A 25,671-nucleotide genomic window follows, 5' to 3' on the forward strand; every position below is an offset into this window, starting at 1 on the left:
GGAGTTAGCCCAGATGTCCTTCAACAGATAATGGTTCAACAGTCATATATATGGAATATATATGACTGTTCAGTACTATGGAATACTACTGAACAGTTACAAGGAATAGACAGTATAACATGGATGAATCTCCACAGAATTGTGCTGAATGAAAAAACCCAATTCCACAGAATTACATACTATCATTTCATTTATATAATATTTTGGAAATGACAGCATTTTAGAAATAGTGGAAAGATTAGTGGCTACTAGGATGGGGTGGAAAGGAAGTAGGTATGGTTATAAAAAGACTAGCATGGGGAATCCTATGGTCTTGAAATATGTGGTTCAGTATCTTGATTGTGGTGTGGATATACAAATGTATACAGGTGACAAAATTGCATAAAACTTAATACACATACTCTAATACTCAAACAAACAGAAAAATGAATACAAGTAAAAATGGGGAAATCTGAATAAGATGAATTAATTGTATTAATGTCAATATTGTGGTTGTGATATTGTTACCATTGGGGGAAATCGGAAGAAGTGTACAAACAATCTCTATTATTTCTAACAACTCCACATGAATCTACAAATTTCTTAGTAAAAATTTCAATGGAAAAAATCCTAACCCTCTTGGTGGGGGGGTGGTTTCTATTTAGAAACAGAGCATTTGTAGATGACATTTATATCACTGTGGAGTAGCATTAAATACAAAATAAGTCTTTGTACCCATTTTCACAGGGTTCTTGAGATTTTTCAGATCTAATAGCTATAGGGAGTAAAAACAAAGGATTTGTGGTTATTCTGTTTTATAGAAGTTATCTGATCAACACAGATAGACCTATTCTCCTTGCCCATTTCTAAAATGAGAGGATTAACATAGACAATGTCTAAATTTCCTGGATAAATTTCATTACTTCTGTATAATTCTATGTGTTCATTCTACTCCAATTTCCAATTTACTCATTTACATGAAAAGTATTAATGTAGAAAAAAGAAACAAGGGGAAATTGCTTTGTAATTTGCTCCTTTCTCCACGCTAGCATGTATTATTTTGCTCTAAGTCTGAATGCATTTTTAAATCCTTAACAATCAGGTCTACACTTTAAACCAAAACATTTCATTTCTTTTCCTATCCCCCCCCAAACTGCTTTATAACAATTTATAAGATGACTGGGTCAGGGATGGAATGAAAATGTGGGTAACTGCATAACCCTTTTTGAAGTATAAACTTCTATAAAGACAGTGGATTGCAGATGTAATTATAAACTGTAAAAAGAATTTGGTACCCAAAGAAAGTAAATTTGGGTCTGACCTATTGTATTGAATTAACCATTTCACTTCTTCCTCATGTTAGCCATGAGCAATCAAGAGCTGAGAGATTAAACAGTTTAAATAAAGGTCTAGATGGTTTTTCTAAGTGCCTTAAAATACATAAGAATAACACAGAGGCAGATGCAAATGCAAAAAAAGGCATAACCACTGTGACAATGCTCACATTGTCACATCAAATAGCATCAAATACAAAAATAGCATCAAATACAAAACATGTCTATGATACAACATCTCAGGGATAGCGGATGATTAAACTCTTGCTCCTGACTAGACATAATGTTGCAGTAAGGTGCAGTACACTTTGATATTTATTCATTGAAGAAAAGATCTTCTTTGTTTTCATCACTAATTCATTAACTATTTTTTCCTCCCACTCTTCCCTCCTCAGGGTGGCTCCATTGGTTAAACATCTGCCTTCGGCTCAGGTTATGATCTCAAGGTCCTGGGATCGAGCCTCCCACATTAAGCTTCCTGCTCAGTGGGGCAGTCTACTTCTCCTCTCCCTATGCCCCTCTCCCCCCAACTCATGCTCTCTCCCTTTCTCTCAAGTAAATAAGTAAAATCTTAAAAAGAAAAATAAGTAGTGAAACGATCTGCACCTGTGTGACTCTTGGTGGTAGTTTATGCTCTTCACTTGTTATAGGTCTATTCAGACTGTCTACTTCTTCTTAAGTCAATTTAGGTAGTTTGTTGTTTCTAAAATTTGTCCATTTCACCTGTTAGCTGATTTGTTGATATATAATTGCTCATAGTATTCCTTTATAATTATTATTATGTGATAAGCTTGGCAGTTCCCCTGACCCCTCTTTCATTTCTGATTCTTTCCTATTCCCCACCCCCATCAAGTTATCTAAAAGTTTGCCAACTTTGTTCATCTTTTCAGAGAACATTGGTTTTGTTGATCTCTCCTAGAGTTTTTTCTTTTTCTTTTTTTTAAAGATTTTATTTATTTATTCATGAGAGACACAGAGAGAGAGAGGCAGAGACACAGGCAGAGGGAGAAGCAGGCTCCATGCAAGGAGCCTGATGTGGGACTCAATCCCGGGTTTCCAGGATCACACCCTGGGCCACAAGCGGCGCCAAAACACTGTGCCACTGGGGCTGCCCCCCTATAGTTTTTTCAATCTCTTTTTCATAAATTTCTGCTCCTTACTTCAGCTCACTTTAGGTTTAGCTTTTCCTTCTTTTTCCAGTGTTTTAATATGTAAAATTAGGTGTATTGATTTGGTACCTTTCTTTCCAGTGTAAGCATTTAAAACTATAAATTTCCCTCTAAGCACTGCTTTAGCTGCACTCTCCAAGTTTTGGTATGTTATTTATTAATTTCCATTCACCTCAAGGTATTTTCTGATTTCCCTATTGATTCTTTTCTTGCACCCAATTATTAAGGAGCGTTACTTAATTTCCACATCTTTGTGAGTTTTCTTTTTTTTTTTTTTAAATTTTTATTTATTTATGATAGTCACACAGAGAGAGAGAGAGAGGCAGAGACACAGGCAGAGGGAGAAGCAGGCTCCATGCACCGGGAGCCCAATGTGGGATTCGATCCCGGGTCTCCAGGATCGTGCCCTGGGCCAAAGGCAGGCGCCAAACCGCTGCGCCACCCAGGGATCCCCTTTGTGAGTTTTCTTTTTTCTTTTTGGACTATTGGTTTCTAATTTCATTCCATTGTAGTCAGAGAACATACTTTGTATTATTCTGTCCTTTTAAATTTATTTAGTTTAAAAAAAAATAAATTTATTTAGTTTATAGTCTAGTATATGGTCTATCCTGGAGAATGTTCCATGTGCAACTTAGAAGAATATAGAGTCCATTGCTGTCAGGTAGAGTGTTCTATAAATATCTGTAAGGTCTATACTGTCATTTAAATTTTCTACTTCCTTATTGATCTTCAGTTTAGTTGTCCTATCCATCATTGAAAGGGTGTTATTGAAGCTTCCAACGGTTATTGTTAAATCGACTGTTTCTCCTTTCATTATGTCAGTTTATGCTTCATATATTTCAGTGTTCTGTTATTTGGCACATATGTGTTTACAATTGTCATATTTTCCTTTTGTGTAGACATTTTAATCATTATAAATTCCCCCTCTTATCTATAGCAATTTTTGACTTGCTGTTTCTTGCAAAATTCATTATCCATTTTTATTATTCAAATAAATCCGTTTATGAATATGTGCTTGTTTGGCATTTTTGTATAAATTAATCAATATGGTGAAAGAGAAATAAAGGCTTTTGGAACTTTACCTGAAATGAGCAACTTCTTTGCTGAATCATATAATTATTTTTGGATAGGGGAAGAATATGTCCTCAACTTTTTGTGCTATATTCAATGTAGTGGCTATAGACACAACACATTTTTACATTTAATCTGCACCATTAACATTTTTTCCACTACTTTCTTAAATCTATATCCAGAGTTGGTGAATTATACTCCATGGGCCACATCCAGCCCACTGCATGGTTTAATAAAGTTTTATCACAATATAGGCATGCCCAGTCGTTGACTTAAAGTCTATGACTGATGTGGTGCTACAGTGGTAGAGTTGAATAGTTGCAATAGACACCATCTGTTCCACAAAGCCTGAAATATTTACTATTCGGCCTTTTACAGAAAAACAAAACAAAACAGAAACAAAATTTTAAAAACCTATACCTGATACAGAAAATCAGCAAACTAATAAATAAAGTCCTGATTCTTAGTCTTTGCTGATTTCCAAAATGTACCTTACTTAAATTAGCACTAAAGTGCTAAATAAAATTTGCAAGAACTGAGATGGACTGATAATCTTTCTGTATCTGATATATTATAATTATGACTTTAAAACTATAACAGAAAAAGATAAAACACAAGGATGTTTAACATTCTAAATAAAGGTTCCAAGAAAGAGAATTCAATGTTATAGTGAAAGCTACATGATTTAAAATAATCTACTCCCACCATGGCCAGTTTCCAGCTACCAACAGGACATCAGTGAAAGCAGAATTGTGAGGAGAAGTACAATAGTACACATATGATGGTTAATTTTACACATCAACTTGAGGTGCCTGGATTATTTCTGGGTCTGTAAGGGTATTTCTGGATAGGATTAGTATGGGAATCAGTGATTCAGTAAGCTGCCCTCCCCAAAGTTTGTGGACATCATCCAATCCACTGAAGGCCTAAATAGAACAAAAACTGGAAGAAGGAGGAATTCGTCTCTTTTTTCCTGCCTCGTTGGTGTTGTTGTAATTGTTGTTTTTACAGATTTTATTTATTTGATAGAGACAGAAAATGTGTAAGCAGGGGGAGTAGCATAAGGAGAGGGAGAAGCAGGGTCCCCAATCCCAGGACCCCAGGACCATGACATGAGCCGAAGGCAGACACTCAACCAACTGAGCCACCCAGGCGCCCCTTTCCTGCCTCATTGTTGAGCTGGGACATCTTACCTCATCTTCTCTGGTCCTTGGACTGGGGTTTACACTATAGGCTCCCCTGTTTCTTAGGTCTTTGGAGTCCAGCATGCAGACAGTAGATCATGGGACTTCTCAGCCTCCACAACCATGTAAGCCAATTCCTCATAATAAATCTCTTCATATATAATAAATTCCACATATGTGTTTTTATGTAGTGACTATAGACACTTTCTGTATGTGTATATATGTTGACTCTTTAACAATGCAGAGGTTACAGGTACCGATCACCCACATGGTTGGAAATCTGCATGTAACTTTAGACTCCCCCAAAACTTAACTAATAGCTTGCTATTGACTAAAACACTTACCAGTAACATGAACAGTCAATTTACACATATTATGTATGCTATGTGTGTTATATACTGTATTCTTATAATAAAGTAAGACAGAAAAAAGAAAAATGTTATCATGAAAGTTTTAAGGAAGAGAAATCCATTTACAGTATAGTACTGTATTGGAAAAAAAATCCATGGAGTGGACCCATGCAGTTCAAACCTGTGCTCTCTGAGGGTCAGCTCTCTGTCTCTTACTGATTCTGTTTCTCTGGAGAAACCTGACTATTAATATAACACATAATACAGTATTTCTACCATAAGGATATAATAGATGTAAATAACCTCAAGATCATGGAAACAAGAGTGTATTTGTTTTTTAAAAAGTAAGTGGTGAGTTTGAATATATATTATTTTTGGGTTTTTTTAAAGATTTTATTTGTTCATGAGAGACACAGAGAGAAGGCAGAGACATAGGCAGAGGGAGAAGCAGACTCCTCACAGGGAGACCAGTGTGGGACTTGATCCCAGGACTCCAGGATCACACCCTGAGCCAAAGGCAGACACTCAACCGCTGAGCCATCCAGGCATCCCTATTTTTGTTTTTAATAGAATGTATTTAATTGTAATTTATAGAAGTTAATTTTTAATAATGGCTATAACTAGATCACAAAATCTGATAATTTAATAAGCCATTCTCCCAAATCGATACAAGTCTGTTCCAGCACACCCTTTCATCAGTAGCTACTTCTGCACATAAATGAAGGTAACAGTTCCTAACAAAATCGTAATCCCTTCTGCATCCCTTAAATGGACTTGGAAATAAAGGTAAGGCGGAAGTTTTAATTCCCAAGTACATCATGCCTTCCTCCTTTACTACCAAATGCTTTTCTTTCATCACCTGCTCTCCTGGGTACTTTGAAATATTCTTTGCTCATTACTTTTAGGAAAAGAGGCTGTACTCTGGCTTCACCTACCAGAAATCATGCACCATACCTAGGAGGTACTCATAGGGGAGAGGCTGAAATAAAGCTCTCCAGACAAAAATACAAACAAACAAGAAAAGAAGAAGGTAGTGATCTGCTTCCCATCAAAACACTTGCCCAGGTGTCATATCTCCTGAGGCCACTTTTTATTTTGTTCTTGCGGTTACAGGTACATAACAGAAAACCTGAGCAGACACTAGAGATGTCCAATTAGTGTGCAGATAACAGGCACAGCAGGATCAGGGACAGCCAGGCTCTCCAGCTGACAAGGATATATTCGCACTGTCCCTGGAGTGTGATGAATCTAATTAAAAAGGACTTAGGGTCAGAAAAACAGTGATGTGATCATAGGTAAGCACAATATATTCATGTTACTGTTTACTTATAGGGAAGGATACTTCTCCCAGTTACATGCTTGATATAGCTGGAGAAGAACTCACATTTCTTACAAAACAACACATTGTTTTCACTTCTCTTTTCTGTGACATATAAGGTACGATTTAGGATCCTTGAAATTATTCTCTATACAGGAAGCTACTTCCCATGTATTCAGTGATTGACTTTGATCAAGAATAAATGAGACATTGTCTTTACTTCCACTGCCTAATGCTTCTTATCCTCTCCTTTTTTAACTGTTAGTATCATTCTAAAGTTAAAATATTACATAAACAGAACTGTAATGATTTGCCAGTGGTTGCGAATACAGGGTGACTAATGCCAGCACCTGCTAGCTCTCTGACTTAACTCCCAACACCTCAGTTTCTTTACCTATAAAGTAAAGATAAAATAGTACCTGTGCCCTATTGATAGTTGTCAGGAGTAAATGAATCAACATATATAATGTGCTCAAAGCAATACCTTCAACATAGCAAGTGCTCAAGAAACTCAGTGGTCATCACATAACAATTAGTAGTAGTTTTGCATAAAACTATCAAAGAGCACATTTCAAGCTTCTATCTAAATATATATTAAAATGAGTTAAATATCTGCCTTTTATGAAATTTTTCCACCTAAGTTTCTAGTTCCTGTGGCAATACCAAGAAAGAAAAATATTTTAATCCACTCCATACTACATTGACAGAGATTATGTTTGTTTTCTTCTTAATAAAATTTGTACCTGTGTTTAAATTTGCCAAAAACAAGGTCAAAAATGCATGTTCAATATGGTCATGTCTGTGCCTCTCAGTATAGATAAATATGGTGCACTAGGGGAAGTGCACACAATGGCCCTTATTTTTTTTAAAAGATTTTATTTATTTTGAGAGCGAGAGAGAGCAGGAGAGCACACGAGTTGGAGACGGAGAAGCAGGCTGCCCATCCAGCAGGGAACCAATGTGAGATTGGATCCCAGGACCCTAGGATGATGACCTGAGCCAATAGTAGCTGCTTAACTGACTGAGCCACCCAGTTGCCCCCCAAAACTGCCTTTAAAAGAATGAGGGACTCCCTTCATATAGTTGATCAACTTGGGGGTTAGGATGCCAACATCCTCCACACAGTCCAAAATTCACATATAACTTATGATTTCCCTAAAACTTCACTGTTGACCAGAAGCCTTACCAATAATAAGTTGATTAACACATATTTTATGTTATATGAATTATATATTCTATTCTTATAATAAAGTAAGCTAGAGAAAAGAAAATGTTATTAAATCATAAAGAAGAGTAAGTACATTTACAGTACTGTATCTATCTAAAAAATCCACATAAAAACAAACCCATACTATTCAAGGGTCAATTGTATACTTCCACAGAAATGTCTGAAATAATATCATTGAGCAGGGAAAAATGTCTAAAATGATATCATTCTGTAGGGAAATGAGACAAAAGTATTTAAGTCTATTAAAAAAAAAACTATATGAGGGGTGCCTGGGTGGCTCAGTAGGTTAAGCAAGTGCCTTTGGCTCAGGTCATGATTCCAGGGTCCTGGGATCAAGCCCTGCATTAGCAGGGATTCTGATTCCCCTTCTCCCTCTGCTCCTCCCCCTTGCTCATGATCTCTGTCTCTCAAATACATAAAGAATCTTTTTAAAAAAACTATGTGAAAAAATCTCTCTGTGCATATACATGTACACATAGATGTACATAAATATATATGTATACAGAGAGACTTGGATGCATCATAAAGTAATTGCACAGGATGGCAGGGAGTGGGAGGTAGAGAGTGGGAGGGAAACTTTCATTTTTATTCTAATTTATGTATTTCTTGTGTCTTCTATAATAAGAACTATTAATATTTTATTTCTTTTTTTAATAATAAATTTATTTTTTATTGGTGTTCAATTTGCCAACATACAGAATAACACCCAGTGCTCATCCCGTCAAGTGCCCCCTTCAGTGCCTGTCACCCATTCACCCCCACCCCTCGCCCTCCTCCCCTTCCACCACCCCTAGTTTGTTTCCCAGAGTTAGGAGTCTTCCATGTTCTGTCTCCCTTTCTGATATTTTATTTCACATTTAAAAAGGGAAACAGCATCTTTTCATTTGAGACAAATACTTATCAACACACATAATGCATCACATCATGATGATCTGCATTTGAAGAGCATTCTGTTATGCTATCATTTAAAAGCAATGTAAGAAATAACATACAGAATTGTCAATCACTATGTTGTACGCTTGAAACTAATGTAACATTTTGTGGCAACCACACTTTGATATAAAATTATAGTTTTAAAAAAAGCAAGAAAAGTGTGAACCAAAATCCAAAACTTTTGCAGAATGAACTGATTAAATAAAACCACAGGAAAGGATTTTTAAACACAAGTTTGATGCTGTACTATTTCATTGCAGAAGCAGCTTCAAATGAAACAAAATGTGATGAGGCATTTTAAAAGACTTTTGAAAACCAACAATGTTTTTTTGTTTGTTCGGTTTTTTGTTTGTTTGTTTGTTTTGTAATTAACCTAAAACAGCATGTTAACTTAAAATCCCTTTTTTGCTTTCCTCTGGGGCTCTTAGGAAAAGAGCAGCCAGGAGCCATTCACTGGTTGATTCACTCACAGGCACTGTGGGTTGGGAAAGGCACCAGGCCCAGGGTATAACACAGAGGTGGTCTTTTCCCTTCTGCTGCTTTGCCAAGTAGGAAATGATGAGGGAGAGGCCAGTCTCTGGAGAAAAAGAATGCCCTAGGGGAAGAATATCACAGGTGGGGAGCCTCTGGGTTAGGGTGATTCAGGGATCATCTCTGAGGATGTACCACCTACTCTTGGAATCTAGAAGATGAGAAAGAACCTCCCGCTGCTGGCCACCTGGGAGGATGAACACCACCCCAACCCACCCTCCCCATGCAGAGCGTGCAGCTTGTAGGAGCGGCTCAAGATGAGAAAGAGCCTGGAGCTCCCATGGCTGGGACGGGGTGGGGTGGGGGGCCAGGGGCACCCCTGGAAAGGTGGAAGAGGGGAAGGGAAAGCATGGGAAGTCTGGGGTGGAGGAAGCCATACGGGAGGAAGTCACACCAAGATAAGCTATAAGGGAGGGTGGGGGATGTTAAGGACCACCACCTGAAGCTGTAGGAGAATAGAAAAATGAGGAGGCCTGGAGGGTAAGTGGGAAGCTGGATGGAGGAGGAGTGGGGCAAAAGGACTCCACAGAAACAGGAAAGAGGAGGGACCTGAGGCACTTGTGTGGCTCAGTGGTTTGAGCATTTGCCTTAGGCTCAGGCCGTGATTCCAGGGTCCTGTGATGGAGTCCCATGTTGGGCTCCCTGCTCAGTGGGGAGCCTGCTTCTCCCTCTGCCTGTCACTGCCTCTCTCTGTGTCTCTCATGAATAAATAAATAAATACTATCTTAAAAATATATATATATATAGGAGTGACCCAATCAAAGAACTCACAGGCCACAAGGAGGGCTCTCTGAACAGCATTCCAGGTGCAATGGAAAGCACAGAATTGAATTTATATTTTGAGAAGCTCTCCACACAAAAATCTGTGAATTAATTCTGAACCCAACACACTGAGAAAAGATATACATATATACACATATGTATTTAAAAGACACATGCTTTCATGCAATAGTATTAGAAATTAACAGTAAAAAGATTAAAAAAAGAAAGAAACGAAAAAAAAATCTAGGTACCTAGAAAGTTAAGCACATAAATTTCAGTAATGCTTAGATTAAACAGCAAAGCAACAATGAATTATCATCTCATTGTAATTCAATGAAACTCAGGGAGAGAGTCCTGTGTACCTCTGTCATTCCACTACAAAAGGTAGAAAGTGAACAAAATATTCCTTGGGGAAGTAGAAGGGGTTAATAAAATAAAACATGGTCAACGAAACAACTCAAAGAATAATCATGGTTAATAAAACTGGCAGCTGGTTCTTTGAGGGGAAAACGATTTTTTAGAAGGTAAGCTTTCAGCCAAGGGAGAGGAAGCATAATCTAGTATTAGAAATCTGAGAAGAAAAAAAAAAAAAAGAAAGAAAGAAAAAAAAAAAGAAATCTGAGAAGACATCAACCAAAAGGCTTTTAAAATTACAACAGCCTTATTGAGGTCCAAATCACATACAATTCACCTATTTAAAGTTTACAATTCATTGGTGTTTAGTATCTTGACAGAGTTATACAAGCACAGTCAATTTTAGGACATTTTTATCACTCCAAAAATAAACCTTAAGCTCTGCCCAAACCCCCCATCTTCCCTCAAGCTCTCCAGCCTTCCCTCATGCTTTCTATGTCTATAGATTTGCTAAACAGTCATTTTTTAATTATTAAAGAACATTACCTGTAGCCTTATAACAATACAAGAGATGAAGTACACAATTTTAGAAAGATATGTATAAACAAAAGTACACAAAACAACATAAATAACACAATGACTGTATATAAAAATTTAAAAGCTGCCAAATCAACTCCCCAAAATGTAACAAACTGTAATAATTCCTGGGATATTTAAATGGTTTCAGAACACAGATCAAACCACATGCTTCCACATTCATTCCATGAAAGCAGCATAATTCCAATATAAAAACTGCACAAGTCACAACTAAAGGTAAATTGTAGATTGGTCTCATGTATGAATTTAGGCATACAACTCTTAAATAAAATATTAGCAATTTGAATGTAGCATAATAGGTTGTGTCAGAAGCGCTTGGACCAAGGAGGACCTATTTCTATAACACAAAGCTGGTTCAGCATTAGGAAATCTATTAATGCAAATCACTACATTAATAAACTAAAAGTGGAATGTTGTATGGTCAGCTTCACAGATGTTGAAAGATGATGATAAAATTTACATGCATTCTTGATTAAAATTAAAATCTCCAAGAGCCAGGCCAGACGGAAGTGCTGTGAGTTATGAAGGGCACTTTTTCTCATAAGCTGACAGCAACCATTACACTAAATGGTGACTCCTCAGGTCAACCCCTTTCATTTTGAACCCCCTGAAAGTCAGGAATGAAACATGGTATGAAAATGGCCTCTTATGAACTAACTTTTCCCTTGTGTATCCTCATGGTGAATAAGAGGTAACAGAAAGTTTGGGCTGATCCAGATGTACTTGGGAAAGTGACCTGGAAGTTCTGGCTTCTTATGTCACACTGCTTTCTTAGACACTACACATCAGTATGGGAATACTCTACCCGCCTCGCTCGCCCTTCAGGAGTCCACCTTATCAGGAAAGCTGTGTGTTGGGAGGCAGGCCTTGGGCCTCTAGACTCCCACATGTTATAAAAACTGTTGGAAAACAGGCCATACCTCTTCTGAGTCAAGGTAGTCTGTGCATACTTGAACCTCTTCTGTGAGAGTGGTACACAGCTTTGTAGATAAGGGCAAGGGAAGCTGTTGGGCCTCCTGATTATATGAAGGGGCTCTCCCTTCTTTATGCCCTGTCTCTTCCCTTGTGTCTTTCTATGAAGCTCAGTGGTTAGATTAAAAGCCTATTACATTGCAGGGTACTGAATACCAACTTAAAACTCTATCAATGGGGACACCTGGGTGACTTGGCGGTTGAGCATCTGCCTTTGGCTCAGGGCATGATCCTGGTCTGGGGATTGAGTCCCACATCGGGCTCCCAGTGAGGAGCCTCCTTCTCCCTCTGCCTATGTCTCTGCCTCTCCCTGTGTCTCTCAGGAATAAATAAATAAAATTTTAAAAAAGCTTTATCAATGTAAAAAGCCAAGAGAAAATATACAAGCTATAAATTTGCATAATAGATGGGCAACACCCTTATGTTCACAGGTATATGGCAGTCCACCTGGACATGAAAAGATGTGTTGGAAAAACTTTTAGAATGAATAAAAAGAGTTCTAGAAAACAAACAAAAATCAATACCACTTCTACTTTTGTAAAGATAGAGATGTACCTTTTCCTACTCCTCTAAGTACAACTAAAAAAACCCTGGACATTATGTATCAAATGTATATTAAAAGACTAGAAAGTATAAAGACAGACTACTTAGGGACCCAGGACCCAGGGAAGGGAACAGCAATGAGTTTCCTGGATTTTCTTTTTGCCTCATATATCCTGTAGTTGGAGGAAGACCTGAAGACAGATACTCCTTTCCCTAACACCCACAGTATTGAGGAGACCACATGGAGAATTTGGGTTTCCACTGCACCCAGCAATAGGAGGTGCAATCCCTCCTCTTCCAGGTTAAATGAGCACCACACAGTGGTAATGAGACCACCTCCCAACCCCATGTTAGTATAAGCCACCTGGGGAGTAATAATGATGGATTCTCACCCTTCCTAGCAAGGCAGGTATCAGTGGAGGCCTACTGGGGAAAGGCAACTCTTGCCCCCATCAAGGAGAAAATCATTCGTAGGATCTAGGGGTAGGTAAAGAATGCTTATACTTAACACCCAAAGCATGATCCATAAAAGCAAAATTGATAAATTAGACTTTATCAAATTAAAGACTTTTGCTCTTTCAAAGATCCCATTAAGAGGATGAAAAGGCAAACTATAGACTGGGATAAATATTTGCAAAGCACATCTTCAACAAAGGACTAGTATCTAGAATATAAAGAACTCTCAAAACTCAACAGTATAAAGAAAACGGGCAAAACATGTGAGATATGACCAGACACTACACCAAAGAGGATATATGGAACACAATGAAGCACAGCAAAAGCTGCTCACCATCACTATTCATCAGGAAAACCACAAGACATAACTCCATACCATGAGAATGGCTCAAGTTAAAAAAAAAGTGACAACCCCAAATGGTGGCAAGGATGCAGAGAAATGGGACCTCTTATACACTGTTGGTCGGAAGGTAAAATGTGATTGACAATCTGGAAAATAGCTAGGCAGGGTCTCAAAAAAAACTAAACAGGTGCCCGCCGTACAATCCAGCAATTGTGTTCCTGGGTATTTAAAAGAAATGAAAAATTATATTCATGCAAAAACCTTTACGTGAATGTTCATAGCAGCTTTATTTGTAACAGTCAGAAAGTGGAATTACTGCAGATGTCCCTCCCCAGGTAAATGGTTAAACCAACAGTGGTATATCCCTACAGTGGAATCTCACTCCATGGAGTAAACAGGAAGAAATTCCTGGTAGATGGCAGCAAACTGAATGAATTTCCAGAGGATTATGCTGAGTGAAAAGAGTCAATTCCAAAAGGTTACATACTGTATGATTCCACTTATGTAACATTTTGAAAATTAAAAAAAATAACAGAAATGGAGTATTCTAGCAGATTAGTGGTTGCCAGGGGTTAAGGAGGGAGTGGAGGTGGAAGGGAAGTGACGATGGCTATAGAAAAGCAACATGGGGGGACCTGTATGGTGGTAGAAATGTTCTGCATCTTCACCAGTATAAAGTAGCCTAGTAAAATGTTAGTAATGTGGGAAACTGGGAAAAGTGACATAGGTCTTTCTATATAATTTCTTTTTAAAAAAAAAAAAGATTTTATTTATTTACTTGACAGAGAGAGAGAGCACAAGCAGGGGAAGCAGCAGAGGGAGAGGGAGAAGTAGACCTCTCTCACCCACCCCCCACAGAGCAAGGAGCCCATGTGGGGTTCAATCCCAGGACCCCAGGATCATGACCTGAGCCGAAGGCAAACACTTAACTGACTGAGCCATCCAAGGGTCCCTCTCTGTATAATGTCTTGCAACTGTTTGCAAACCCATGATTATCTCAAAATGAAAAGGTTAATTTTAAAAAATCAAAGCTTTCCTATACCATAGCAATAAGCAATTATAAAAAATAATGAAGAAAAATACCCTTGATATTAGCATCAAAAACTGCAAACAAATGAGAAAAGTTAATATAAAATGTTTAACCACTTCATGAAGAAAGCTGTAAGACTTCCCTCACAAAAGACCTGAAAACAGGAAAGAAATAATCTATATTTGGATTTAAAAACTTGATCTTCATAGAACTCAATTCTTCCCAGTGTATCTATTCCTTCAATGCTGCTTCTACGGAAAAACAAAAAATAGCAGCTCAACCTCTCTAGTGACCAGAGTATGCAAATTAAAATAATGAGATTTTATTCTTCATCCTTCAGAATCGCAAACATTTTCAGCATTGGTAATATCTAATGCTGGCATGGAGTAGGACATACTCATTCCTACAGACTGCAGGTGGAAGTATGTATGAATATAATCCTTTCTGGAAAGCAGTATCAATCAAAACTTTTAATGCATTTAGCCTTTGGGCCATCATCAATCCAAATTTTAGGAACTATCCTACATAAATATACACAGGCTTGGCTACAGACTTATTTATAATAAGACTATGGGCTCCAGGGCAGCCAGGGTGGCTTAGCGGTTTAGCACTGCCTTCAGCCCAGGGCCTGATCCTGAAGACCTGGGATCCAGTCCCATGTCAGGCTCTGCCTGTGTCTCTGCCTCTCTCTCTCTGTGTCTCTCATGAATAAATAAATAAAATCTTTTTTTAAAAAAAAGACTATGGGCTCCAGCATAATTTATGAAATTAGAAGTTTGAGACCATGTAAGCACCTTGCAGTTGGTGGCTGTTACATAATGTGTACAAGTTGCATCCATAGAATCTAATGCAGGAATAAAAAACACAGACTAGATATGAGGCTATTTCTCAGTTTTAAATATAGAAATTTCCATAAGGGTGCATGCCACCTGAGATAATAAGGGGTTTTCTTATACTTCTGTAGTTTTTAATTTTTCAATGGATACATTTCAAATAAACAAAATAGATATATTTCTGGAAAAATATAACAAGAAAGGAAGAGAAATAGAAAATATAAAGCATTATGAATACAAATAAAAGGAATAAGAACATAGATATTGACCATAGACACTTTTAAGACAATTCAATGTATTACTTTCTATTAATAAATGTGGAAAGATCAATACATGTTAATAATACAGACATTGTCAAAAGCTTAGAAATAGGGGCAACTGGGTGGCTCAGTGGTTGAACGTCTGCCTTTGGTACAGGGGGTGATCCCAAAGTCCTGGGATTGAGTCCCACATCAGGCTCCCTTACAGGGAGTCTGCTTCTCCCTCTGCCTATGTCTCTGCCTCTCTCTCTGTGTCTCTCATGAATAAATAAATAAAACCCTTAAAAAAAAAAGTTTGGAAAGAAATAGAAAAAAGCTGGAGTAGAAAATGATGCCAAATAACTTTTATAAAATAGTGTTGGACCCAGAGAAATATATACTTGAGTGTCAATATCCATCAAGGAACAGTAAATTCCCCAGGTTTCATTTATTCAACTAATTTTTATGAAATTACTACAATCATGAAACAAAGTATGGAAGGGCAGGAGAAAACCAAAAACTATAAATTAACTGCATGAATTGAATGAAAAATATAAAACAAAAATCACGAATGAAAGTGAAATATAATAAATAAAGTAAACTGATAGAATCCAATAACATTTTTAAAGACTATGGGGATTTCATTCCAATTATGCTCTATGTTGCTTAATTTGGAGAATCTATGAGTATAACCTGTCATACCAATGGATCAAAATAAAAAAATATATAATCTTAACAGATGTCCAAAGAAAACTTGATAAAATTCAACCTCCATTTGATTTTTAAAGACTGTTAGTAAAATATGAATGGAAAATTATCACCTTCATGTTATAAAATGGCTATCTGAAACTATCGTTCAGCATCATGTTTGACAGTAAATCATTATACTCAGGAACAAAAAGTAGACAACAAAATGCCATTAATATCTAATGTTATTTTGATAATTTTAGACAAAATAACTACATGGCATAACAAAACAAACACAAACACTGGAAAGCAGAGACAATATTATAATTATTTTTTTCTGACAGGCTATGGATCAAAGACTCAATTGTACATTCAATGGCACATACTATTAAATATAATAAAAAATCACTAAAAATCTTATCTGCCATTAGGGGCCTCTTGCAATAAAAAAATAATAGTTTTTAGGGACACCTGGGTGGCTCAGCGGTTGAGTGTCTGTCTGCCTTTGGCTCAGGGCGTGATCGAGTCCCGCATCAGGCTTCCTGCGTGGAGCCCACTTCTTCTGTCTCTACCTCCCTCTCTCTGTGTCTTTCATGAATAAATAAGTAAAATCTTTAGAAAAAAATAATAATTTTTTAAAATGCACCCACCAGAGCAGCAAGTTATTTAAAATTTATAACACTAAAATTAAAAGAAATACGGAAAGTCCACATGTGTATTTATTAAAACTATAAAAACATAATGATACTTATAGCAAACTACATGCAAGATCTATGAAATATATAAATATTAAAAAGTGAAACCCTAAGATTCTGGGAAGAAAACAGGAAAACTTTTATAATTTCGGATAGGGAAATGCTTTTCTAGACAAAACATATAAGCCAGAAATCATAAGGGTAGAAATATATAAACGAATAAAATCAATTTGAGTATGTGAAATTACCACATAAGAAAGAATACCAAAAAAGTAAAAAAAATGAATAACAAATTATGAAAAAACCATATATAACAAAAATGCATATAACAATGGGCCGTTTCCTTAATATACGAAGTGCATTTATAAATCAATTGTGAATAGCAACATCCTCACAGAAAAATAGGCAACACAAATAAACTGGCAGTTAGCAAATAAAGAAATCACATCTAAATAAACATACAAGATGCTCAACTTTACTTTTAATTATTTTTTTTAAAGATTTCATTTATTTATGAGAGACAGAGAGAGAGAGAGAGAGAGAGAGAGAGAGAGAGAGAAGGGCAGAGACACAGGCAGAGGGAGAAGCAGGCTCCATGCAAGGAGCCCGACTTGGACTCGATCCCAGGTCTCCAAGATCACAGCCTGGGCTGAAAGTGGCGCTAAACTGCTGAGCCTCCCCGGCTGCCCTACTTTTAATTAAAGAAATGCAAATTCCACATTAAGATCTTCCACTTTTGTCAGACTGGCAAGGACCAAAAAATATTGTGATGATACACAGAAGTTTGCATGCATCTGGGAAATCGGCCACAGTCATGTACTGTTGGCAAGAGTCTGGTGTCCCATCTTTGGAGGTTAATACAGAAATAAAATTCTAAATTTAAAGTGCACTCTTAAGCTTTGACTGAAAGGACACGCTTAGTAATTTTTTCTTGAGACCTGCTCGCACATTCTACTCTGGTTGGCCACTGTACCTCTTACACTTAGGTCAGTTCCCACGGCAGCAGCACAGCCACTCTATTTGTGGAGTAATGAATGTGCACAAAGGGTAATCTTCTCTGCCATGTTTGTTTTAGCAGAACACTAGAAACATCCCTAACCTGTCCTTCATTAAGTGGCAGTTAAATAAATTATCCTGCATCCATCCATCCAGTGGAATTCTCTGCTGCTCTCTATTTAACAGCTGGGCAGATCTCCAAGTGCTGTTATACAAATGTCGCCAAGCTACACGGCTGGCTGACAAAAGCAATGTGAATAATGATGTTTAGAATAGACTCTCCATGAGTGTAAAAATGATAATACATAAAATAAGCATACAAAATGTCTGACTACCAAAAACTTTCTAGAAGGGGATGAGGATTTGGAATGTGTATATATATATATATATATATATATGTGTGTGTATATATACACACACACATACATATGCAGATTAAATGAATTAATTTTTAATAATCCATAGGAAAAGGACAAACACACATATAGATACAGAAATGCACTAGGTGTCCTAAAGGAAAACAAGAACTGCACTGAAGGATTTATAAAAACAATTTGGAGAAACGGAAACACAAACAATGCTCCTGAATAGGAAAACACAGTATTGTTAACACATGAATTCTCTTCCAAGGCAATCTATAATTTTAATGTGATTCCAGTTCAACTCTCAAATCTATTCCTTTTGAGCCTTGACCCAAAAAATTTAAAACTCATCTGGAGGCTAATTTCTAAGAATATTTTTGAAAAGTTGATTAAAGTCTGGAATGGAGGAGCACCTGGGTGGCACAGCAGGTTAAGCATCCAATTCTTGGTTTCAGCTCAGGTCATGATCTCCCGGTTGTGAAATCAAGCCCTGTGCTGGGCTCTGGGTTCAGCATGGAGTCTGCTTCAGATTCTCTCTCCCTTTCCATCCCCCTCTCTCAAATCAATAAATAAACAAAATCTTTTTTAAAAAGTGTCTGGAAAGGGAGTGGGATTAAGTTTAGGATTAAGGTTTAAAGTCAGAAAAATGTTGTGATTCCATGGTACTATATAAGCAAGATGTATGTGAAAGTGCACTTGTGTACATGATGTCCCTTTAATTTACTTAGGGGTTTCCTGAAGGTAGAAAGGAATGAAGGAAATTGAATCTACCTGCTTTATCTTTTCATGCTGCTGTGACATAGGAAAAGAGGGTCTGAGATGAAGACCTAGAGGGATCAGCCTTTCTAGGCAGGGTACAATGTGGGCCTTCTGTTCGGTCTAGACCACTGTGCACTGTCACTTCTCATCACCCTAAACACTGTGTCCCACACACAAGGCCTTGCATTAAAAAATGGGGATCAGAGGAAAAAATGGCCAGCCCCTTGTCAGTTGCCAGATATTATCTTAATCACAGGACCTAGTATTTAGGAATAAAGGGGCTGACCCTAGCTATGGAGACAAGTTGGCAAGGTGGCGCTATACCACCTTGGTGTATGAAAGTATGAATTACTTTCTGTATAAAGTATGAACTATGAAAGTATAAACTACTTTCTGATGGTGGTGGGGCTCCAGGTTTTATCAATTATTAGAAGTCATGAGCAATACTGCACCATACCAAGGATACCCAATATATCCCATCGGGATAAAATCTGATCAGTGCCACACTGAACAGAAAATAACAAGACGAAGCTCTCACAATGAGTTTTTTGGAACTCAGTTAGGTGCTTCTGCATTGAAACTGTGCCAACTTACACTCATCCTTCTAGCTTTGATGGATAAAAACTGTAGAGAGCAGCAGGCTTCCCAACAGCTGCTCCTTTGAACTCAGACAGCATGGCCACAATAAAAGGAAGCATGGCTCTGCTACAAGAAAAGCAGCAGATAATTCAGGATGGCCCCTCACCTCTCAGAAATCACAGCTGCAGGCCCAGCAAATGCACAGGCAGCTGTGGAGGAGAATAGTTCTAAAAGGTAGCCCTGCGTCTCCAGGATAAATCAGGAAATGCAAGTGTCCACATCTGGCACCCATGGTCATATTCCGGAGTTAAACTAACCCTTACTGAACTTGACTGTCCCACCTGGAAGCACATGTTACCATCTCGGGAGCTAAGTCACTATATGGAATGAAGCTTCTATCTGGCAAACTATGTACTGATCCCATACTATGTACATAGCACACTGTCTACCATTTTCCTAGATGTAAAAGATAATCTACTTTTTGAAAACAAAACAAAACAAAATGTGACCTAAATTATTTCAATGTACCCATTATCAAACTTATATGTATATGGCACTTAAAACTGACTTAGAAAATTTATTTTTAAAAATTCAGTGCAGAGAAAAATCAATGCAACAAATGCCAAAATATAATCATTACTAAAAACATTTGCTCTCAAACAGTACTATAATGTGATCCTTAGAAATACACTATTAGCAACTGACTTACAAGTAGGACAAGGTTTAGTTTGAAATAATTTTTATAAGTGAATCAACTTAAATTCCTTCCTGTTGATAATGGAGTCGGTCAAAGGTGTATCAATCTAAAAGGAAGGCAGGATGGATTTTTTATGTCAGTTTGGCTAGGCCATAAGCCCCCCGTTTTTCAATGTTGCTGTGAAGGTATTTTGTAGATGTTATTAAAGTCCATAATCATTTGACTTAAAAAAATTCATTATGCAATTATAAGACATCAGACTAAATCCAAGGATATAATCAAATTTATTTTTGAAATTACTTTCAGGCAAAATCAAAGCCTATGACCTTTTCTAAAAGGTTTGCATTTCATTACTCACCAACTGACAGCCTTCTAGGGAGTTGACTAGCTGAGCATTCTGACAGGAGAGAATTGAACCAGCCAAATTCAGCATTACACACACTGCAGAGAGCAGCATGAAAAAGGTTATCTGGAAACAAACCAAACAAAAATTTATTATTCACTTGGAGAAGTTTGAAGGAAAAGTGATTTGGCTTCAAAAAATTTTTAAGCTGATCAAATAATTACATGAGTAATAGTTGCACTTTTTAAAGGATTGTATTATTTCTCAAAGTTTGATTTACACTGTAAAGTATTTTAAAGGCTAAACTTGAAAATACTCTACACGAGACAGTCTCAAAATACTTTTATATCATCTCAAAAATAACACTTTAGAATTTAGTAAAGAAAACCAACAGAAAGAAGTTTATTAGGAGGCCTTTAAATTTAATTTTTTTATGGAAAATTTCATACCTATGCAAAACCAGAGAAGATAGCTTAATGATGCCCCCCCATGTACCTATCATCCAGACTCAACCACTAACTCTAGATTATTTTGTAGTAAATATCAGACATGATATAATTTCATCCTTTCAGTGTATATTTCTAAAATAAGACTTTTTGAAAATATAACTAAATGTCATCACCTCTAGAAAAATCATTCATTAACATCAAATGTTCAGAGTTCACATTTCTTTAATTGTCTCAATTTTTTAAAATATGTTTACAAGGATACAAAGGAGCTCCATATAGTACAATTGGTTGTTCCGAATCTTGATCATTGTTTTTAACATTTTCAGTTGTTAGATACAACATATCATAACATCATACTATGTTTTTGATTCAAATTTAGAACTACGGAGTTTTTACTTAATCACATCAAACTTATATCTCTATTTCCTTCCAACCATGCCAAAAATCTTATTTCTCATTGCAATTATCCATCTGATTCAATCTCATGATACCCACACAACAGTCCCAAAATAACAATACTAATACTAGCACTAAAAACATGATTATTGAAAAGTTTAAAATTTTTTTAAAAAAATATTTTATTTATTTATTCATGAGAGACACATACAGAGAGAGGCAGAGACATAGGCAGAGAGAGAAGCAGGCTCCAGGCAGGGAGCCTGATCTGGAACTTGATTCCGGGACTCCAGGATCACGACCTGAGCTGAAGGCAGACTCTTAACTGCTGAGCCACCCAGGCGTCCCACAGTTCAAGATTTGTATATTTATTTCTATCCTTAGAGTACATTCTACCAAGAAAAAGTAGTTAAATTATTGTGTTTTAGAGTCACTAGAGTTCCTTGATGTGTGCTTATGCTACTGACTGAGAACACAGATTCATTTTTTTTTGTTAGTTTTTTTTAAATTTAGTTTTGTTTGGAACTGTATATAAAAGGATTCTGAAGTCAAATACATAAGTTTCAAACAGGTCTAGTTTTTATTCTAATCTCCATTTTGTTCCCTTGCTTCTCCTATAGGTAGCCATTTATTTTTAAATCTTATCCTTCCATTATTTGGTTTTTAGTAAAGACAAATAAATATTAGCATACTATACGTATTTTCTCCGTCCACTTTTATTTGACCAAATATCGTGGAAAGCACTTAATAAGAGTACACAGAAATATTCCTTTTTTAGCTATATAGTACTTCATTGCTCAAATGTACCATAGTTTATTCAACCAGGTTCCTATTGATGGATATTTGGGTTGTTTTGGTCTTTTGTATGTTACGGTAAATAATGTTGCAACAAACAGCCATATTCATTTTTTTTTTTTTTAAGATTTACTTATTTATTTCAGAGAGAGAGAGCAGGAGGTAGGAGCGGAGGGAGAGAGAGTAAGCGAACTCCATACTGAGCAGTGAGCCCAATGCAAGGCTTCACCTCACAACCCTGAGATCAGGATCTGAGCAGAAACGAAGAGTTGGTCGCTTAACAGTCTACGCCACCCAGGCACCCCTCCATACATCTTTTTAATGATTGCCAATATGACTTTGGTATATATGCTTAGGAAGAGGATTGTTGGATCAAAAGATAAATATTTAATTTCTCTAGACACTGCCAAATTCCCTAACATAGAAGTAATATCATTTTTTTCATTCCTACCAGCAATGTATTAAAAGTAAGAAGGTCTTAATTTTTTATTAATACCTAAAATGTTTTGAAAAAAATATCTAAAATGTTTTGGCTAAATTAAGTATAGGAAAAAAATCAGTATTATCATTTATTACCCATAAATGTATCTCCACCAAATATAGCAAAATTTCTTTTTCCTTTAAAATACACACACAGGGGATCCCTGGGTGGCGCAGCGGTTTGGCGCCTGCCTTTGGCCCAGGGCGTGATCCTGGAGACCCGGGATCGAATCCCACGTCAGGCTCCCGGTGCATGGAGCCTGCTTCTCCCTCTGCCTGTGTCTCTGCCTCTCTCTCTCTCTGTATGACTATCATAAATTAAAAAAAAAAATTATTAAAAAAAATAAAATAAAATACACACACAGGGTAGAAAACAAAAGAGGATATTTTGTTAATTTAGGAAATATTTCAAGTTCATGTTAGTAATATTTCAGTAATGATTCTAGTAGCTGTAGATTTTTACAGCATCCTGTGAGATTTGGCTGCACAGAGGTGAGCATTAATTTTCTACATTTAGATATCACAACAGTACCATATTATCAATCAAATAATATAGAAATGAACTAGTCCACAAAGTTTCAAAATGGTGCTCAGAAATAATTGTTAAAAACATTGGGACAGCAATCTACACAGCAGCCAAGAAAAGAGACTATTGTGAGACACAGGTGGTATTCAACAGTATAGAAAGTTGAGGAACACTAGAAAGTTGAGGAACAAAAGGGATAAGATTTTTTTTCATGTTTACTCTTGAAAAAATTGTGGTAAAATACGAAACAAAAAGTTTACCATGTTTTAAATTATTTATTTATTGTGATTGAACATAACATGGAACGGACCACTTTAATGGTTTTTGTGTGTACAGTTCAGTGGCATTAAGTACATTCACATTGTCATTCAGCCACCATCACCGTCAGTCTCTAGAACTTTTTCATCTTCACAGACTGAAACTCCATGCTCATTAAACACTAACTCCTCACTCACTGTTCCCCTCAAATCCTGGAAACCAGTAGTCTACATTCTTTCTTTATGAATTTGACCACTCTTGGGATTTCATATAAGTGAAACCGTACAGAATTTGTCCTTTTGTATCTTTTTTTCACTTAGCATAACATGTTCAAGATTCATCCATGTTGTACTATATGTCATGATTTCCTTCTGTTTTAAGGCTAAGCACTAAAAGTATAAAACTCTTAGAAGAAAACATAGAAAGCTTTATGGCATTGGATTTGGCAATGATTTCTTAGATATGGCAGGCGGCAAAAGAAAAAACTTGGTCTTTGATCCATTGTGAATTATTTTTTTGCATATGGTATAAGGTAAGAATCCAACTTCATTCTTTTGCATGTAGAAATACAGTTTTCCAACACCATTTGTTGAAAAGATTGTCTTTTTCCCATTGAACGATCTTGGCACCCTTGCCAAAAATCATTTGACCGTATTTGTGAGGGTTTATTTCATGGCTCTCTATTCTATTCCATTGGCATATATGTCTGTCATTAACACCAGTAACATGCAGTTTTGAGTATTGTTTTACAAAAAGTTTTGAAATCAGAAGTGTGAGTCCTCCAACTTCGTTCTTTTTTGAGGATGCTTTGGTTATTGGGGGGTTGCTTAAAATCTCATATGAATATTCGGATTGGTTTTTCTCTTTCTGAAGACAAATGTTGGGATGTTGATAGGGATTGCATGGATCTGCAGATCACCTTTGGCACCTTTCAGCCTATTAAAATATTAAGTCTTCTAATCCATGAGCATGGGATGTCTTTCCATGCATTTATGCATTCTTTAATTTCTTTCAGCAATATTTGATCATTTTCAGTGTCTTGCACCTATTTGGTTAAGTATTGAATTCTTACCATGTTATTGCAAATGAAATTATTTCCTAACTCCTTTTTCAGATTGTTCATTGCTAGTCTATAAAAATGCAACTGATTGTTGTACTTTGATTTTATATCTTGCAACTGTGCTGAATTCATTTATTAATTCCAAGAGTTTTTTTTAATGGAACCTTTAGAGATCTACCTGTAAAATCATGTCATCTGTAGCAGAGATGATTTTACTTCTTCCTTCCCAGTGTGGATATATTTTATTTCATTTTCTTGCCTAACTGGATTTTCAATACTACGTTCAACAGTAGTGGTGAATGTGGGCATCCTTGTCTTAGAGGAAAAGCTTTCAGTGTCTCATCATTAAGGGTTAGGTCACCTGTGGGTTTTTTTATATAGTGCCTTTACTATGTGAAGGAAGTCTTCTGTTTCTTGCTTGTTGAGTGCTTTTACCACAAAAGGGTGTTGAATTTTTTCAAATCCTTTTTCTACATCAACTAAGATGATCAATCTTTTTTTAAAAAATAATTCTGTCAGTGTGGTACATTACACTGATTTTCATGTATTTAATCACCTTGCATTTCGGGAATAAATCCCACTTGGTCATAGTGAAAAAATAAGATTTTAATTTTTTTATGTAAACAAGGTCATGACATTTATTTTGAGACCATACACCTTGACTCTATTCTGCTGTTCTACCTTTTCTGTTATCCTTCTAGGGCACATATACTATAGGCATTGATTCACAAAAGGTGGAGACCTAAGGTTGTTTTAAACCTCAGATAGTCACAGACTTTGCATGCTCACGCCAGGGCTTTTTTAACAGGTCAGATCTTTAAAAACAATTTGACTTTTTTTTTTTTGGTGCCATGTGCCAATAGCCACACCTATACTTGTTTTCTAGGTATACATCTTAGATTTGCTATATATATCCTATCATGTTCCTCTTTCTCTCTCTACTTGATTGTGTACTTTTGGTCTTCATGTATTTGATGGACAGACTACATTTAAACTCTTTCTCTCATCTTGTCCTTTAAAAAAATATGAGACATCCAACTCCTAGTTAAACCTAAACTGCTTTAATACATTCATGTGTATTGACAATGGGAGTGACAACTATACCATAGATTTGATTTTTGCCCCAAGAATGTGGTTTAATTTGCTTTTGTAACTCAGTTTTATTTTTTATTGGTTGGTGATTCAGAAGCACTTGCATATCCATACACTTCTGGATTCTCTGTATTCCATTAATCCCTGAACATATACCAGCCAAGTGTCTTCCAATTTCATCTCTTTCCTAAAAATTTTGCTAGATGCAGCCACAGGCACCAACATTCATGCTACTACTGCTGTTTTCTAACTTTAGAATTACAGGTTCATT

General features: G+C 36.5%; 1 protein-coding gene across 6 annotated transcripts in view; it reads right to left on the reverse strand.

Moving 5' to 3' along the window:
* The window catches only part of FAM189A1 (family with sequence similarity 189 member A1), a 449,858-nt gene that overhangs the window by 103,482 nt on the left and 320,705 nt on the right, over positions 1–25,671 (reverse strand). For all 6 annotated transcript variants that reach the window (XM_041752472.1, XM_041752474.1, XM_041752471.1 and 3 more), the window contains one exon: positions 20,360–20,470. In XM_041752472.1, the coding sequence (XP_041608406.1) occupies positions 20,360–20,470 (111 nt within the window). The remainder of the gene's footprint in view (positions 1–20,359; positions 20,471–25,671) is intronic.

This window comes from Vulpes lagopus, chromosome 4, assembly GCF_018345385.1.
Source record: "Vulpes lagopus strain Blue_001 chromosome 4, ASM1834538v1, whole genome shotgun sequence".
NCBI lineage: Eukaryota > Metazoa > Chordata > Mammalia > Carnivora > Canidae > Vulpes > Vulpes lagopus.